General features: G+C 30.3%; 3 protein-coding genes across 3 annotated transcripts; 1 reads left to right on the top strand and 2 right to left on the bottom strand.

Annotated features, from left to right (window-relative positions):
* Positions 1 to 132: 132 nt before the first annotated feature.
* Positions 133 to 4655, bottom strand: LOC130445966 (actin-related protein 3). The gene is made up of 6 exons (XM_056781904.1): positions 4188 to 4655; positions 3950 to 4130; positions 3503 to 3817; positions 2226 to 2762; positions 1511 to 1594; positions 133 to 444 (listed from the first exon to the last, which is right to left on the bottom strand). Exons 1-6 carry the CDS (start codon positions 4229 to 4231, stop codon positions 349 to 351), a joined length of 1257 nt encoding a protein of 418 aa, XP_056637882.1. The 5' UTR covers positions 4232 to 4655; the 3' UTR covers positions 133 to 348.
* On the top strand, positions 4599 to 12149 carry LOC130445965 (transcription factor 25). The gene is made up of 8 exons (XM_056781903.1): positions 4599 to 5027; positions 6517 to 6687; positions 7605 to 7804; positions 7864 to 8280; positions 9401 to 9814; positions 10275 to 10524; positions 11228 to 11391; positions 11756 to 12149. The coding sequence occupies exons 1-8, from the start codon at positions 4890 to 4892 to the stop codon at positions 11943 to 11945; spliced, it is 1944 nt and encodes a 647-aa protein (XP_056637881.1). The 5' UTR covers positions 4599 to 4889; the 3' UTR covers positions 11946 to 12149.
* On the bottom strand, positions 12138 to 18464 carry LOC130445963 (transcriptional protein SWT1). Its single transcript, XM_056781902.1, has 8 exons — positions 17850 to 18464; positions 17412 to 17561; positions 16390 to 17312; positions 15370 to 15538; positions 14771 to 14926; positions 14033 to 14136; positions 13090 to 13447; positions 12138 to 12337 (listed from the first exon to the last, which is right to left on the bottom strand). Exons 1-8 carry the CDS (start codon positions 18130 to 18132, stop codon positions 12204 to 12206), a joined length of 2277 nt encoding a protein of 758 aa, XP_056637880.1. The 5' UTR covers positions 18133 to 18464; the 3' UTR covers positions 12138 to 12203.
* Positions 18465 to 18766: the final 302 nt, after the last annotated feature.

Below are 18766 nucleotides of genomic sequence, written 5' to 3'. Positions count from 1 at the left end.
TACTACTAGAAGAGGTAAAATTATAAATAATTGTATATCTATTTTATCTAAATTTTTTATGTCAGATTGATAGAGAATTAGTTCTTTGAGTATTCTACTTCGATAGGATATAGTTCTATCAATAAAAGGAAATTTTTAATACAAGAGTTTAATTTTCAACAAACTATAAAACGTCGCATTCATTTCGTAATTATTGCTAAATATATCCTATTAGTATATACACCTGAGGTGAAAGCATAAGAAATAAATAAAGTTTTATTGAATATTTAAAATTAGAACTTACATTTAGCAAATTAAAAGTGTATACGAAATATAAAAAAATCTGTTTAATATACAATTTCATTAAGTTTACGTCATGGTACCAAAAACAGGATTGTGCCTACAAATACTGGGTCCATATTCTTCATAGTCTTCTTTAGTATGGCAAACAGTATAAAACTCAGGCTAAAATAAAATTTTCGTTAGTATGCAACAAAATATTAGATCAAGAAAATGAAAACGTAATTATTATAATAAAAATCAGGAATTCCCAACTTTTTCATTTCAAACCACATTCAAAATTTTATTTGAGAATATATTTTCCTATTATATTCTCAAATCTCGTGTAAAAAGTCAACTCTCAATTAAAATTATATGGAACCCTGTTGAGTTTCCCATGGACCACTTTGGGAATCACTGATAAATTAACACAAGACATATTTTTAAACAAAACAGTTTTGATGTTACAACACAAATTCAAATTTTCCAAATATAGTCTGACAAAAAATGTACTACTACTAGTAACAAATTAACTAAATGTGGCTACCAGCTCACCAGGGTGTACCAGACAATGATGAAGAAAACAGCATAGCCAAAAAGGAGCAACACTCCATATTTTTGACCAGAGCTCTACTGTGGCCTCAACAGATGTACGTTAAGAACAAATTGAATAGATGGCTAAAGAATAAGATGATATCTTACTTCAGGCCTAAGACCATCCAAAATAATTATAACCACATAAACTAAGAAGTTTGAGGCGCTTCTTGAGATGTCCAGAAAAGATTGGTCGATCTTCTAACAGGACACTGCCCCAACAAATACAACCGTAATATAGTAAAATAGGGTAAAAAAGAGGGCAAAGTCTGCAGATTTTGCAGACCTTGAGGGGTGGAACAAACTAGCCTCTCATTTTCTTAAAAGGACCAAAGATCTTGAAACTTTCGTTAATACTACAATATCAACAAACACATCATTAATTGTATTGAAATACCTCATTGATATCATATTTAAGGCGGGCTCGTCCCTGAGAGTACCCAGCACTCGCGTAAGCGCGGTTCAAACACTTGGACAAGCCACTGCTTCCCTAATTACATGAAAAGGTTCAAGTCAAATCAGCTTCTAAAAGGACATTGGCATTTGGTAATGTCACTTGACGTACAACACACATATCAGAAGGCCTATGAATTTAATGGCTCTTGGCCGCCCACAACGCTACTTAAACTAAGAGATAATATGACATAATTGAACTTACTGTTGAAGCCAGCATACTTCCACCAAACCACACAGCATATCGTTGCATATGATGGGAAACGACTTGGACGTCAATTGGTTTTGGCTGAGAAAATAAATAAGTAACATTATGACAATGAAAAAAATTGAATTTAATGATGTTTTGAAAATTTTATTTATATATTTCTGTTTAATAAGCTTTTACTAATATTTGTAATAATTTTGTTTTAGATAAAATTAATCAGATAACAACAAATAAAATATAACTATTATTATAAATTGTTTTAACAAAAACGTTTTGAACTTTACAAGGGGATGCATAGTTGGAAACACATTTAATTAATTCTAACTGAGCAACTTCTGAAGATACCTACTGCACAAGTCGGTGAAACATCATGCAGCTATAGTTATTTTCAAAGAGAGCTTAATAGCATAAGAAACATTCAAGTAATGTAAAACAGCTGTGGAAGCCTTACATAATTAATTAAAAATGTTCAGACAATAAACATGATTGATGTTTTAGCACTGATGACACAATTACACATAATATACTGTTTTAATGAAAATCAAAACATGTGCAACTGATTGCGATGTAACAAAGTGAAGATAGACTGCTGGTGTTTTGTTCCATTAGGCTTAGGTGACCTTTGGGCGCCCTCATTTTCGAGCACCATAGAATAATTGAAGGTGCAAAGGTGACTGAGTTTTAAAATTAGTTATATATAAAAGATACTTACCTTCAATCTACCTCCACCTAACGTTTCACTAAGTTTTAGCCTTGCATCTACAGTGCGTTTAATATCCCTCTGCAATCTTCTACTAAAATCTTTGAACATAGTGGAACCACCAGACAGGACAATATTATCATATAAAGGTCGGCGGACATCGATAGGACAATTTTGAATAACATCATCGACAATTTGAGATAATGGTATAGTAAAATCTGGATTAGAGAATTCTGGATGAAAGAAAATCTCTGGTCCCAGAAATCGCTCATATCCTACATCTACACTAAAAGGTTGTTTTGTAACTGAGTTAATGCCATCATATTTTTTCATCCATTTTGCTGGATCTGTATCATATTTTGAAAATTCTTTAGCTATATCAGGGCATATGTAACAGTACTTTTCTTTTATTGCTTTAGCAGTTTCTAGTGATTGTTCAGGAGGTATGCCAATCTCTCGTTCTCTCAAAAGGGATTGGATGAAATATGTAATATTCCTTCCAGCAATGGGTATGTGTTTTATGCAGCTTCCGATAACATAACCTTCTGCCTAAGTAACAAATATTCTCTATTAGTTTGTGAATTTTATTAGAAACTTGAATGATTTAATATTAAATTTTTGTGAGCACTTAATTTTGCAAAGGTATGGGAAAAATCACATTTTGGTTAGTTTCAGCACATCTACAGCTATACAGAAATTAAATTCAAAAAACCTGAGCTCACTATGTGCTTCCTGTGAGGAGATATTACTATTTTTTTCTTTAAGTTTTGCTTGATTTTTAAACTTATGAATCCCATATTTGGAGGTATATATTTTGCAACTAGATAGCATAAGTAAATGTATTGTGATGAATGTCATTTTTTTGGTCCCACAAAAGGGCTCTAACAAATATTTCCTTGATTACACTATCGACATCTATACTAAGAGCCTTAGATATATAATTATTTTTCCCACTCACACACAGATGGATTCTATCTATAGTTGAATTCATGAGCCACAAAAATCGTAATCATTCTATTTCAATTTTTGCAAAAAGCAGTTTTATATATACTTGAGAGAGAGAAATGCTTTATTATCAAAAAATTGTTTATAATTTGTTTACAAAAGATTGTAAACAACTAATAAACAAACAAACAAATAACTAAAGACACAAATAAAATAAAATCTAAATATAAATTATACACAAGAAAACTACAATAAATAACAAAATTGCATTTAAAAATGTACATATTAAAATTTTTATTTGATATATATGGTACATGTATATTACACCAGATGAAGATACTTACTACTGGAATAACGTGGGTAACACCATCTCCACTGTCAATAACTATCCCCGTAAGAGTACGTTCTTCAATACTTCTACTTGCCCAACTAGCAGCTAATGCTAATACTGCTTGAACTGCTATATATAATCCTGGCACATTGAAGGATTCAAACATAATTTCTGCTATATATTCTCTATTTTCTGGAGTATTCAGTGGAGGTTCTGTGAGAAGAAAATAGTGATCTTCAGGTTCAGCACGAAGATATTTGAATATACATTGTTCTAGGAACTTTTCCATTAGGTCCCAGTCTTCAACAAGACCATGACGGACTGGATACTGAAAAATAGATATTACTTAAAATTATTATATATATATATATATATATATATATATATATATATATATATATATATATATATATATATATATATATATATATATATATATATATATATTTTGCTTAATCACCTTAACAGCATATCCTGTAGCATCAAAGGCTTCATCACCAATAAAAAAATCAAGATCCTCAACTCCTTTATTTAAACGACGAGTTGTAGTATCTCCTACTTTTGCAGTTTCTTTAATTGCTATGGCAGAAGGTATTATAAATTGCGGTTCTTTATTTGCAGCGAATCCTAGTTTAGTATACCTAAATATTAAATTGAAGTAAACTCAAAAACAAAATTGGGTTATGTTTAGGTCTCACCCCGTTCCCACGTCTATAACACATGCTGGAAGTTTACCATCCATAATTGGTAATTTAGAAAAGCCTAAATTGTTATTATATTTCCGGTAAATTTAGAACCACGCCTAAAATAATAAAGAACTGCAATTTTTATCACTAAAATCCAGTACAATCCCTGGGTGTGAAACTGTCAACAGTCTATTGTGTGCATGACGTAAGACCATGCATCTTCAATCGTGTTTTATATAAATGAATTTATCTATGTGGTCCATATCAAAATTAAATTATTGATCAGATGAAATAGTTTGACTAATCAGAATATAATATATTAGGTACAAAGTTTGGATAATGCGATAGTACTCAACAATTTGTACGTTTCTTAAAGAGAGTACTCAAGAAATTATAATTATCAGATTTTTATTTGCGTGAGGCATCCTCATTGTAGAAGAATGTAATCGAGCGCTTAAATTCGAAAAAACTTTTCGCTATATACAGTAAAAAAGTAATAATCTATATAAAAACACCGTACAATTAAAAAATGATAACTTGATAGTCTTAAAAAGAAGATTATTATGTCAACTTTGTCTCACATCTCTAATCTAGTTACTTACGATCTCTATGATCACAATACGTTAAAACGTCAAAACAAGATGTAGAAAGGATTGATTGAAAATTGTACATTGGAAAATATTGAAATAAAGTAAGTTTGTAAAAGAAGTTATCATGTCGTCTCGAGTTTTAAGAAAGCTTCAAGGAGATAAGGAGAAGGAGCTTCAAGAAGAAGTTTCCGACACTGAAACTGACACACCAGTAAGTGGAGGAGCTCGACGAAAGCAGTTAAATATTAATCGCTATGATTTGGTGAGTTGTCCAAATTTGAAGTTGTTAAAAATTGTTATTATCTTCAATCTTTTCCTAAAATTCCTCTTTAAATACTTTAAACCGCTGTTTTCCTTTTTATACATATTTATGTTTTTTGTTAGATATTGGCTTTGAGTGCAATTTTCCGTGTGTTATATATTAAAAAAATATAAATGAAATATCTATAGCCAATTAAACATAAACAATGTAAGTGAAAATTGATAATTAGTGAATATATTATTGTCTAAGCTACAAACACAATGTAAGCTCTCTCAAATTAGGAAGCTTAAGAGATAAAGAGGTAATTGAAAAAAGTTTAATATTTTAAACAAATTGCTTGAAATAATTTACAATATTTATCATTAATTCTATATTGAATAAACAAAATAAAAAATATCGACTATCATTTACAAAAAATATCAAAAAATAAAAGAGTGAATTTCATTGGTACAAACATTTTTAATAACAAAACTATGGATAGATTCAAGAACTAATTTATTAAGTAGTATTTATTAAGTAATTCTATGAATTTATGTATCAAACTTCTGTTTAGTGACATTTTGATCGACCTATAACCCATGTCACTCTTCAATAAATAATTTCCAGATTGTTATTTCTGTTCAATAGTCCCTAATTCTTCAAAAAAGAATATGTGAAGTGTGTTGATATTGGGGATCCAAAACTGATCGGATCCAGATAGAAATGAAATTTAAAAATCTGTATAGTGAAAATGATGTAGCTACTGAGAAAAATTTGAAATTGAGATTATGAAAAAGAGCAGTGGGTATTAGGGATAGCGGAAATCTTTATTTCAGTATTTACAATAATAGTCAATTCCATAAAAAAAATATGGCTGTAATTTTGTAAGGATGTGTTAAATCCTGGAATATAGTTAGTTATTTGCTGGAAAACAAATTAATGTTGGATATTATTTAGTCCTCCAAATGGCTGTCTACTATTAATTGATATGTTACATTTATAACTACTAAATAACAATTATCAAACATCTAGAATCTATTATACAACTAAATAAATATCATGGGAGAATTAATGCACAAAAAGGCAATAAAAATCAAAATTTCTTGTAGATCATGTTTTAAATTTAAAATTTTCACTAAAAACTGAACGCCACGTTAGGAAACAGTGAACTAAATGTCATTCTGGGTTAGAATCTGCAATCAGCTGATCTACCTGAACCTGGGTTATAGCTTCTGACAAGTCCTTACATATTTACATAATACTTATCTAAATGATGGATGGGACTGTATGATAATTTTTACATCTCTATAAATAGTTTTGAAGCTTTAAAAGACGTTTTCAATGTCATTCTTGATATGTTTATCTTCAATGTTTGAGTTATAAAATATATTTTTAGCCTTGATTCAGATGAAATAAAGGATCGAAACGTTTGATGTTTGTAATATATTGTTTTCCTTATATTAATGTATGATATTTTTATTGTGAAATCATGTAATTTTTCATTTTACAGTTAAATCAACAATCACATTCAGAAAGTGAAGTGAAAGAAGATGATAATGAGACTGAAGCTGCAAAATCATGTGAGGGAGAACATCATGAGATCAAGAAAAAAAAGAAAAAGAAGAAGAAAAAATCTGGTAAACACACTAACGCACAAAGAAGTAGTGAAGACAATGCAGATGTGAGTAATTGAAAATATTTTTAAAATAGAAGTTAGAATATTTTTTGTGATGAAGAAAGATCTCTGGATAGTTTTTGGAATTGCTTACAAAGATACTGTGTGAATTCAAAACATTGACATTAGAAGTCTATAAGATACATATTTTATTGGATTTTCATTGCTGCAAATTATCAATTTAAATAAAAAATTTGAACTTTGCAATTACAACAACTTTTAATGTCACAGCTTCCCTTTCCATTCTTTTAGTATTCTAATTTTATTCAAATTTGTTGGAAGTATACAAAAATGAGAAGTTTTTAGTAATGATTTTTTTAATCAAAATAGTTATCGGTGAAAATATAATTAAACAGAGATAGTCTCACATCTTTCAGCTATTTAATTGTTCCATAAAGTTGGATTGTTTTTCTCTTAGTTCATTAGGATTTGCAGATTTTTCAGTCATGTCGATAAACAATTTATTTCTGTAACTTGTAGACCTTTTCAGCATGCTTATTATTTGTTTCTGTTGATAAATTGCCTTGATTTCCTGTCTCCCCTGATTGAAAATTAGTTTTTGAATAATGTAAAAATATTGAACCTATTTCGTTCTTAATTAAAATATTATTTCGCAAATCTTTTTGTTACAGTTGTTGTTTGTACTTTAAAGCAGTAGTAACCATTTTTTTTTTAATTTCAAGTATATTTTTTAGAATTATAAGTTTTTTCTTATACTTAAGCAAGTATGAACCAAAGACACACTGTCACTCACACTTTCCCATTATAAAGTGGATTGGGAATCCAGTGGAACATTTGAGTTCATTGTAATTCATTGCAAATTCTGAAGAAACTTCTAATTAGCCGATTAAAGAATTTTTATTGATATTCTAATGTTCTGTTCATTTTTTCCAAAATACTGTATGATTTTCATTTATTAACAGGTTGATGAAGTTGAGAAATCTTTAAGGGAGGTTAATCGAATATTGGGCGAAGATTATACGTCACACACTGCTCCTATTTCACAACTGAAACATGATAGAACTAATGTGAGGAAGAACATTTTGTCTATTCAACACAAACACCTCAATCCAAATAATGAATTGAAAAGAATTTTTGGACCCAAAATTGTTCAAAGTGATCAGTGAGTATTTAGTGAGTTACTTTGTTTTATTAAATGTTGATCAATAATATTACTTTTAGTAAACGTAAAAATCGAGGAGGTGGAAGAGGACATGTAAAACAAACGACAATGATAAATTGCAAAGAAAATTTCCCCAATGTTGGAAAGTCGGGTCTTTCCATGTCTTATTTAGAAAACAAAAACAACATTCAATATTTTACCTATGAACACAGTCAGAATTATAGACAAGTACAAAATAAATTTTTGGATGCAGTGGAGAGTTTGGATCCTGATAAGATTGTTGATATAATAAATCAACATAAATGCCATATTGATGCTTTGATTCAACTATCAGACCTTTGTAAGTTAAGTGAAGATTTTGCTACGGCAGCTGAATTGATAGAAAGAGCACTATATTGTTTAGAGTATGCTTATCATCCTTTGTTCAACGTTGCTCAAGGGAATTGTAGATTAGATTATAGGAGACAAGAGAACAGGTAATAAATTTTGATCTTTATTATATATAATCAGAAATATTAATTAGGATCAAATGCTGTACATACAGAAGAAATTTGAAAAAGGGAGAAATAATTCCAATATTCTGTTTATGAATAGTTTACTCTATCTTGCAAATATATCTGAATCTCCAACAATGTCAACTAAATATCCACAAATTTGTAATAAAATGTTGAACACAGAAGATCAATGAATGAAAATATTTCCAAAATAAATAGATATTAGAATTTAGTCCATAATATTTAGATACACTGTCAATATGGCAGGATACCTAATCTTTTTGTTTGGAGTTTGTGCCATTTATTCCTTACTGATACATGTAGGCTTATGCAAACCAAACAGCAGCGATTTCACAGTTTGGATAAGTGATTTCAAACCAAAAGGTCACTATCCTGACGATATACAATTATGTTAAGACCAAGGTCGACAGCTGCTTTTCTCACACTGTGGTTATGGCAGGATACCTAAACTTTTTGTTTGCTGTTAGAGAAATAGCAGCAATTTGTCAGTTTGGCTTAGACTTCAAATTAGAAGGTTACTGTCTAATTAAGTAAAAACCATGGTCAACATTTTTTTCCTTGTAATTGTGATATCTTTGTATTTAAAAAATAATCGGTGTTATAGTGTTCTAAAGATATGGAATTTAATATTTGTTCAAAGTAATTTTTCCCATTTTGGAATGGTGAGATTTTCCTATCATTGTACAGTGCAACCTTAATATAACATACCTCAATATAACGATTTAACAAATTCTTCGTAATCCCCTTGAATTGTCCTTTACATTACGAATATTTTTTAAGAACAACCTCTTTATAACGAATTTTCAACTATCAAAAAAAGTATAAATACCTCCAATTAACGAATTTTGTCAACCCAAAACCTTTATATAAAGTTCCCACCAATGTATAACTCTATAGTATGAAACTATTTTTTTACCTCTTTATAATGAATTTTAGAAAAACCTAACCTCAACATAACAAACCTCAGTTCAACGAATTACTTGATATAACGAATATTTACTTGTTCCCTTCTGATTTGTTATATCGAGGTTGCACTGTATTATTATTGAACCTGACATAACCTAAATTTTTTTTTTTCTAGAGCTTTGTATATAACAATATTTAAACATTTAATGTTTATTGGTGGAAAAGCCTGCTACCGTACTTCACTAGAATTTTGTAAATTATTACTATCTCTGGATCCGGAAGGCGATCCGTTGGCTATAATTTTAGCTATAGATTTTTATGCGATCAGAGCTAGGGAATACCAATGGTTTATTGACTTTGTCACTGAATTGGATAATTCCAAAAATTTATTATGGTTACCTAATTTCGCATATTCACTGGCAGTTGCGCACTTCTACTTAGGCGATAGCGCCAAAGCGGATCTAATATTACAAGATGCTTTTTTGAAATTTCCTGGAGTATTACTACCGCTCGTAGAAAAATGTAGCATACAGACAGATAACAGAGTTACTAGTCATCCATTCTTTATCAACGCCGACGGTGTGAAAAAGTGAGTTTTTTCTTTTTATTATAATAAATTTAATTAAGAATTTATACTATAAATGATTAAATATTTTCGCCAAAATTGAATAAAATATGAAGTAGCTTTTAAAAACACGAGGATACTAATATAAAAGCAATTTTTCTGGGGTATAAATAGCTTTGAATTAAATAGAAGTATCAAGCAGAATTCAATATCATTAATACATTCTAGCTGTCAAATTTTCGTACACACGGATAAAAATTTCTTGTTGGCTAATGTCAGATTTCATAAAATTACACAATATACACAATTCAATTATTTTGCATAAATATTGGAAACAAATATCAGTAGTAAAATTTACCTCAAAGATAATAAAAAAATATTGGGATGTACTGTCGGAATCGACTTGCTATTCATAATTGAATATCGATTGTATATTAAAAAAAATTCTATAACCAAAATGAATTGCTACTGTGAATGATTTTAGGCAACCACCAGCTTTAACTCAACTGATACTCTTGTATGTGAATAGAAGTTACCACATATGGAAAGACAGTGATCTCATACCTTGGTTGGAAAAAAATGTCCATGAGACATTGGATCGAGTGGAGAAAAATGATCCGATCATAAATGAATATGATTTAAAGAGGATGAAAAGCTTCCACGGATCTTTACCTTTAAGCATATCTCGGCACATTTTGTTATCTGATATAAAGGGAGTTTCTCCCATGACTGATGTAAGTGAAAAAACAGTACAGTAAATGTTTTTTAACCAAATTAAATACTCTTTTCTCTCAAAGTATTTTCAAAACACTCCAAGATTTTTTGCTCTGTTTGTTACTACAAGGACAACATTGTCTCTCAAAACACCAACCTCCAAATGATAAGAGGAAGTTGCACAAGGACTATACCTTCTTTCATAGTGTTTTTGATTTATATTTTTGATTGATCTATTAATAGTATTGCAATCCATTTTATCTTGAAGAAAAAGTGAGAACAATTATAGAAAAATACATGCACACTTTTCAGTTTAAATAAATAAAAAATTATAACATCTACAGAATAACTACAAAACAATCTTTTTGTTTGGAAAAGATATCCATTAAATAATGGAAAATTAAAAAGACGAGATTATATAACATTTAGTTACATTACCAAATTACCCCGTATTTATATAGATTAGGGTATGGTGATCCTGGTGTCCTATAATTCTGTTATCAAAAGTTAATTGACATAATAAGATTCTTCATTAACCACTTATGTACAAAAATAACATTTATTTTTTTACATAAATTCATGAAATTAAGGTACATAATTCCGGACTACTTTGTTTATGTATATTAAAAGTTACCGCGAATTATAACATAACATTCTTAATATGAAATATAAGGTTATATCTATTGTGTTGAAATTTATAAAAATTAATGTTTATATCTTTAGGAAAGTAGTGGACCCGTTATGAGTTTTGATCCACTACCACCAAAAGATTCCATTAATTTGTATACACGACCAAAACGACCTGCATTTACACAACAAGGTGGAAATACACTTGGGATTTTCTTCAGATCGTTTTTACCTAACTTCAACCCAAATTTACCAGAACCGTAAGTATTTTTTATTTCAATAATAAATAATTGTAACCAAAAAAGATTAGTTATGTTATCCTGAAAATAGTTGTATAGAAGTTCTATAGGCATAGTGTGTATGCAGGACAACAGATGTCCTGTTCTCCAAGGGAGAAACGCGATAGAATGATACAGAGAATTAGTGAAAGCCCTTGGTAAAATAATGCCCTACTGTCCTACCATATCGTAGCTCAATAAACATTATCCCAAATTTTATATAATTTTGCAATTTCCTTGTGAGATAAGTGTGAATTAGGATACTTATAGCTCAAATACTGTTTTTGTGACTTTTTAAAATGTTCTTATATATTCTTTTTCTTTATTATTTTTTTTTAAATTGTAGAGCCAGAGAAGAAGATGGCGCCCGTGCTTTACCTTTAGCCGAAAACACGGAAGTAGGAGATTTCCGAACTAGCGTCGCATCTTTGGTGGACGCTATGAGAGATTTATTGAACAACATACAACCGGAAGTACCAAACGATGCAGACGGCGAAGAAAACGATGATTCATTGGACGGGGACGATTTAACATGATCAAGTTTACATAATATGTAGGATAAAATACAATTAAAGCTTTAAAAACATTTTGTATTTATGTAACACTACTTGAAATATAACTAATCTTATATATTATTCTTCCAGAAAGTGGTTTTTGAACATTGACAATTTGTTTTGGTGAATTGACAACAGCCTCACAAAAAGGTTAATAGGTATAATAAAACTAAATTTCTGAAAAAATAAAACTCTTTAATTTTCATCATAAAAAAATAACTGTCAACAAAAACAAATATACTATCCAATTTTTACTATGTCATTTATAGTATTTTCCATATATCCTTTATATTCTTCTAAATCTTTTAAAAAAATGCATAGGTTAAGACATAACTTTACAAATTCTTGATATTTATCAGAATCATCAGTAATATCTAAAATTAAAAATAAATTGAGTCGATTATTATAGGAATCGTTGAGATAATTTTTAATCTATTAAGTAAAATAATTGGATGCTAAACTTAAATATCATCTTGATACTTAAACACTGCAACAGCTTCATACAAGGCTCAATAAAACTGAACAATTTGAGCTTCATAGTTCATAGTAGCATATTGTACAACCAAGGGTCGTTGGGCACATAGCCCGTCATGCCCCACTTGACATTATCAAAGACAGATGTCCTTCGAGAAGCCTTGTGAGGCTTGTTCAAGTATTTGAACCGCGCTTGTGTGAGTGCTGGGCACTCAAAGATGACGTGATCGCAGATGTGTGGAAATTGCGTCTTAGATGACAGTGTCCAGTCACTACTCGGATTTTGTGACTATTTAATTAGAGCAGAAGGCAGAAGGTCATCTATGTGTGCCAAGTGTCTTCATTCATCTCCGCCCAGCCCGCATTGCAGCGGATCGTTACCCCCTCAAGAATGGGTTTTGTGCTTATTGATGAGTTTGCAGTTCCCAGTGAGTGCGCTTCGTTGTTGCCCGAGTAATCAGGCACAGATTTTCAATTTGAGTTTGTATGAGTGAAAAATTGGTGTAAAGCACTTGAAGTAGCCATAATAGAAAGGTAAACAACCAAGATGGACAATAGGTGACATCTATATTACAAAATTTTTAAAATATAGGTAAAAACAAAAATAGTGATTAATAAGCATGTTAAATCAAAAAGATATGGTAATACTTACACGTCGAATGGGCGTCAAGTAGTTGCTGTAATTTATCAATAGTTGATAAAAACTGTTTCATAAGTTTGTCTCGATAGACAGAGCTCCAGTACTTCCGAAACCTTTTTAAGCATTCTCCCAAAGACCAAGGTGGATTTGTCATCATGTCCATTTTCATCCAAACGACACCGTATGCCTCTTTTGCGCATTCGCAGATAATTGACGAGCAAATCATACCCATTTTTTGCTTTATTTTTTGAAATTTTGTATTTTTGACTAGTTTCGACATAATCTTCATGATTATTTCGTGTGCTGAACTAACAGCGATATTGTTAATCAAGGCTTTGTTTTTTAAATTGACGTCATTTGATAGCAGCATCTATAAACGAATTAACAATTACTTAGTGTACTCGTAGTTACTTCATGAGGCTTTGGATAATGCTCGTGCCCATGGATTAAATATTGTTTTTTTTGCATTCTTTACATATGGTATAGCTACAAAATCACAAAACTACTGTTGTTAAACTTTATTTTGATTTCATCAAATCGCATTTGTTATTGTAAAGCCAATTTGAAGGTGTGGTATTAAGCTATTGGGATGGGCCAGCAAGGCTTAAAAACCCCTATATACAAGAAGTATAATCAGATACAGATCAAAGTATAAAACACTGCAATAAACTAGAACAGCACATCAATCCTCCACTCTTAGAACCCTAACCGGACAGAAGACTCAAAACAAACTGGCCTGGCTGGCTTGAAAGTTGGTTGAAGATCTCCTGTCACTGGAGATGACCTCATCATGTTAATAGGAGCTCAAGCTCACAAGCCAATCAATTAGCTTATTGAACTATTGTAAAGTTTTGATTACTAATAAAACATAATTATAAAAAAATTACTGTTTCTTCTAGCTAAATTAAAATTATTATAAAAATGTTTACAATACTTGGAAATTTCCAATACTTACCACACTTTCGTATTTTTCAGCTGCTTGTAAACATGTTCCTATAATTTTATCATCTTGAGCGGGGCCTACATTTATTTGTTTTCCCATATCACAGATTGTTTGACCTATAATTTGGAACATTATCACATATATTAGAATCTGAAAATTGACATTAGGTTTTTCATTTTGTTAATGGTGTAGTTCAAATGTGAAATTAATAAATTTTTCAATAATTGATTCTCAACATGAGAAAATGAAATTTTTGTCCGTTTAACTAGCAGAAATTATTTATTCAATTTATTTAAAACCTATACCTATTGATATGAACATTGTAAATGGGTCTTCCATACCTTAGTCCTTCTTATTCGGTCAGAGTACAAGGGATTAAGGTTATTATTCATCTTATAGGGCACTCAAACATGAAGTGTGTTGAACACACTGTTTACACTACCACTACACCAAATCACTGTCTGACGCGCGTTTCGTTTTCAGTCTCTGAAGATCATAACTTGGTTATTGAAACGCACGTCAGACAGTGTAATTGTAAGTGTTGGTGTAGTGGTAGTATAAACATGTGTTCAGTATGAATACCACCAAAGGTTCCAACTTAGTAATGGAGTGTGCGGTTTTCTTTTTTAAGTGAAATTTAATGGTTTGTACTTCTTATGCAATAAAATAGGGGTATATCACTCACTAAGTTCAGTTTGTACAGTGTAAAGTTTGACCGTTAAGGATACTAGAGAAATTATTTAAACCAACCTTTAACATTAGGATTTTCTTCACTTAGGAATTTATTTATACATTTTATAGCATTATAAACTTTATTCTTCAAAGAACTATTGTTTGGTCTATCTTTTATTTCATCAAGCTCCGTTATTACCATCCAAGGAATGTAGACTAGAGGTTGAAGTGGACCTAAAAGGAATGTCGTTGTATAGTGTGTTCCAGGACTTATAAAATTGTTAACGTATGTAATGTCTTTCTTGGAATAAATAATTCTACACTACTATCTGAAAGTCAAGGGCAGCTCATATCAACAATCCGTAATTTTGACAGGGAAAACCTGTACAATCTTAGGGTAGGTCGTATAAGAATTTTTTTCGTTGCATTGCTGATGACGAGGTTGTTCTTAATATAATTTATAAAAAAATAACAAACGATGAAGACTCACTTAGAAGTTAAGAACAAAGGAAAAAAAAATAGAAAGCAAACTACGATACATGAAATACTGTTCGAAAGAGTGTCAATTATATTTATATTTATCATCCAGTAATACTAGAAATAGTTTTTTAAATAATTTTATGGCTATTACATCAAAATCACTGAAATTTTCACTTATATGTCAACATCTTATTTACCTGTAACTTTCAAATGAATAATATCATTAATTTTCGCCATATCAGAAATAAAAACATTTGTATCGACAACTATACACAAACGTTGCTCTTTTTGGTTAAGTTTAATTGAATCTATGGTATTACTTTGATCTTCAGTCAACTGAGAATCTTCATTAATATCTGGTTCAGCCTAAAATATATATTAATTAAAAAAAAAATTTTTTTTGATATTGTAAGACAAGACTTCTTCCTCGAAGTAGTTCTGGAGTATTAAAATACTTTCAACACTATAACGTTTCTGAGGTAGGTAAAGCCTTAAGTCAATTCCGTGGTATCATATGTTGTTAGCTCCACAAGTATTAATAATGCCTTTATTAGACTATTTAGAATTTACATGATACAAATTATTTTTTGATAGAAATGTCCCAAAATTGAATTTTGAGTGCCAATAAATATAATAATGCTCTATTAAAAAAATTATATTTATAACCTTTTGGTATTTTGACAAACACAAAAATAGAATTTAAAACTGTGCAAGTATCATATGGAGGACTTTACAAGTAGTATGTGGACGATTTAGTGCCTTATATTGATGGGCAATCTGAACTGCTTGGTGAAATCAATTGGTTAGAATCAATAAAATCGTGAAGAAACCAATGATCAAGCTTATGAAAAAAATTTCACTTTTTAAGCAAAGAAATCTTGCAACAAGAAAATGTTTCCAGCTGGGTACCCCACTGAGTCAGACACTGTAATTGTAGTGGTAGTATTGAGCGGCTTGGTCGTTTCTTTTGTGTTTGAGATACATTTGGGCACACCAATAAATGTGCAGTCTTGGATGGCTCTGTGGTCATAAAGCATGATGAGCCCTTACTTGGCATTAACATTGTTTCTGTGGGAATCAGTCAGAGCCACAATAATAGTTCTTTAGTGATAATTAGGAACAAATTTTCCATCAAAATCCGTTTGATGTTTCTGACTTCTCATTACTAGCTTTTTATACTTGAAATAAGAATATGTAAAATTTTCTAACATACTTACATTTGTCCATTCCATTTCTTCTTCTTTGGTATTATCAATATTAGTTCCAGTTGCTAGTTTTTCATGATCTCCATCAGTAATTTTATATATAGGGTTATATTGTTGGTGATTTTGAATCCATGAAGCTGTCATCGCCATTTTATGATCAAAAGGATCATCACCATCGAGTAAGGGTGTATTATGGGCAGAAATCATTTCCTGAGAAAGAGTTTTACTAACAATACAATTATTTGATGAATTTATATTGTTATCTGTAGGTTCTTTGTTGACTGTTGAGCTAGTAGAAGCTCTATTAATATCCGTAGAATGGGGGGGTGATTCGTTATTTAATAATTTATATCTATTTAAACGCTTTTGTAGTAAACTATGAGGTTTACTTTGTATCATGAAATTATCAGTTTCATTTGATTCAACCTGGTTACATAATTTCAACATTGGTGATACATGAATATTTGAAATGTTTTTATTCACAAAATCTGAATTACTACTATTATTTTTTGTATTTTCCCATAACTGAAATGGAGTGTCTTGATTTGGTTTATTACTGTCTGGAAGTTTATGTACTGAGTGTGGTGTAGAAGAATTTAATTCATGTTTTTCTAATTGATTATTTGATTTAAAAGGGGATGTTAGGGAACTATTTATTTTGTCAGTTTTTCTTTTTATTTTTAAAACTCTAGAAGATAATTTTGATTTATGCGAATTTGAAGTTGTTTTTACTTGTGAAATATTATTGGGTTCCGCAGAGAAGTTTTTAATTGGAATATATTCATCGGAAGAAAGAGGAATAATATCTGAAAATTTTCTTTTTCTGTTAGGTTTTTCTTCTATTCGTGGAGATTGGTAATTTTTTTTTAAGGTCTGAACTGACGAGTTTAGTCCAACTACATCTTGCTGAGAGCTTATGGATGATCTATTGGAACCTGTAAGGAATTTTAAAATATTATGTAAAAATACATTGATTGATAAAGTTATATACATATAGGCCATAAAAACTGTTAGCACTGATTGTATTAACCTACCAATGTTACTTGTAGATTTGTTAATTCTACTAATAGTGCTGAGTCTCTGTTGATTACTCTCAATTCTCACAGAGTTATTAGAATTTATCAATTTGCTTGAATTCTTTGAAATACTGGCTTCACATTCTTGAAAGTTTTGTTTTAACAAACCTAAAATACTCAACTGATTAAAAAAATGTATATGTATACTCGATTGGCAAACTCTGGCAATGACCAAAATTTTGTCTGTAGTACACTTATTCTCGAAATTTTATTGTGGGTTTGGATAATTTGCACAAAACTCATTTCACTTAGTATACTTATTCAGTAGCTGACTGAATTGCCAAGTTCTCAACAAGTGAGTATCAATTTTCGTCAATGCTCGAATCCGCCAATCGAGTGCAGCATATATAAAAACAGAATAAATATAATATTTATATTCAACTTTGGGATTCTTACTATTCTTAGTTGTTACAGTTGACAAGTGTTTCCGATTTTTTAAATCACTTTGTATTGTTTGCTTAAGTTTTTGTAGTCTTTTATTCGCTAGGTTTGTTGTACGACAAGGTGGATGCATGAAATTACAAGATTTTTCTGTGGACATCTGTATTTCGTCGTTTAATCTGGGCTTTACAAGTCCATCTGATTTCTCCACTTTGTTTATCTGATCAGTCGATTCCGATATCTCAATCTTATCAAACCTTTTTAATTTCAATTTAGATCCTTTTTCATTTTTAGACATTTCAAAAAATATTTTTCAAAAAACTTTTGTATGGAATTGACTACTTCTTCTTTTTTAAAAATTTTCACACTTTACAGGAAATAGTAGAATACACTTTGTTATATTGATATTTAACAGTAGCGCAACAACGAATCTAGGTGATTCTATACATAAAACCTTATTTAATATTTCAATTAATATATTAAAACTTTGGTGAAACCATCGTATAAAGAATAGGAATCAATGGTGAAACTGATAGCACAGAACATACCCTAAGACTTAGTGAATTCTGTTTAGGAGGCGTTTTGAGCGTTGAGATAAATATTAACGAATGGCAAAACACAAAATAAAGCGAAGGTTAAAGAGGTTATGTTATAATTTGTTAAGTTATTGAATTTTTTAGTGGAGTTTTGAATAGATTTACATAAAAGTAAAATTGAAATATCTTTTGCGGCGATAGTAAAATATTTGGTGGGGCATCACAAGAATGCTTCAAAAGTATTTATAATCTCCCATACCGCAACAAATAATGAGATAAATTCTCATTGCTGCAATCTGCGTTGCTTGAGTTTTGATAATTCCGTTAATTCTTCCAAGACTCATTTTGACCCATCTCTTAACAAGGGTTGTCAGGAACGTTAGTAATGACGTCATG

The sequence above is a fragment of the Diorhabda sublineata genome, chromosome 6 (genome assembly GCF_026230105.1).
Source record: "Diorhabda sublineata isolate icDioSubl1.1 chromosome 6, icDioSubl1.1, whole genome shotgun sequence".
Taxonomy (NCBI): Eukaryota; Metazoa; Arthropoda; class Insecta; order Coleoptera; family Chrysomelidae; genus Diorhabda; species Diorhabda sublineata.
The sequence above is the reverse complement of the archived record's forward strand: the minus strand, read 5'-3'. Positions and strand labels throughout refer to the sequence as shown.

What these genes read in the sequence shown, in the direction of transcription:
- LOC130445966 (XM_056781904.1), bottom strand. Translation starts at nt 4,231, where the DNA reads ATGGATGGTAAACTTCCAGCATGTGTTATAGACGTGGGAACGGG. An exon ending in TTACCCACGTTATTCCAGTA is followed by an intron (nt 2,763 to 3,502) that starts GTAAGTATCTTC and finishes TTTGTTACTTAG; the next exon opens with GCAGAAGGTTATGTTATCGG. An exon ending in GAAGTATGCTGGCTTCAACA is followed by an intron (nt 445 to 1,510) that starts GTAAGTTCAATT and finishes ATTTTATTTTAG; the next exon opens with CCTGAGTTTTATACTGTTTG.
- LOC130445965 (XM_056781903.1), top strand. Translation starts at nt 4,890, where the DNA reads ATGTCGTCTCGAGTTTTAAGAAAGCTTCAAGGAGATAAGGAGAAGGAG. An exon ending in GTAGTGAAGACAATGCAGAT is followed by an intron (nt 6,688 to 7,604) that starts GTGAGTAATTGA and finishes ATTTATTAACAG; the next exon opens with GTTGATGAAGTTGAGAAATC. An exon ending in TATAGGAGACAAGAGAACAG is followed by an intron (nt 8,281 to 9,400) that starts GTAATAAATTTT and finishes TTTTTTTTCTAG; the next exon opens with AGCTTTGTATATAACAATAT.
- LOC130445963 (XM_056781902.1), bottom strand. Translation starts at nt 18,132, where the DNA reads ATGTCTAAAAATGAAAAAGGATCTAAATTGAAATTAAAAAGGTTTGAT. An exon ending in TATTCATTTGAAAGTTACAG is followed by an intron (nt 14,927 to 15,369) that starts GTAAATAAGATG and finishes CATTCCTTTTAG; the next exon opens with GTCCACTTCAACCTCTAGTC. An exon ending in AGAAAATCCTAATGTTAAAG is followed by an intron (nt 14,137 to 14,770) that starts GTTGGTTTAAAT and finishes TCCAAATTATAG; the next exon opens with GTCAAACAATCTGTGATATG.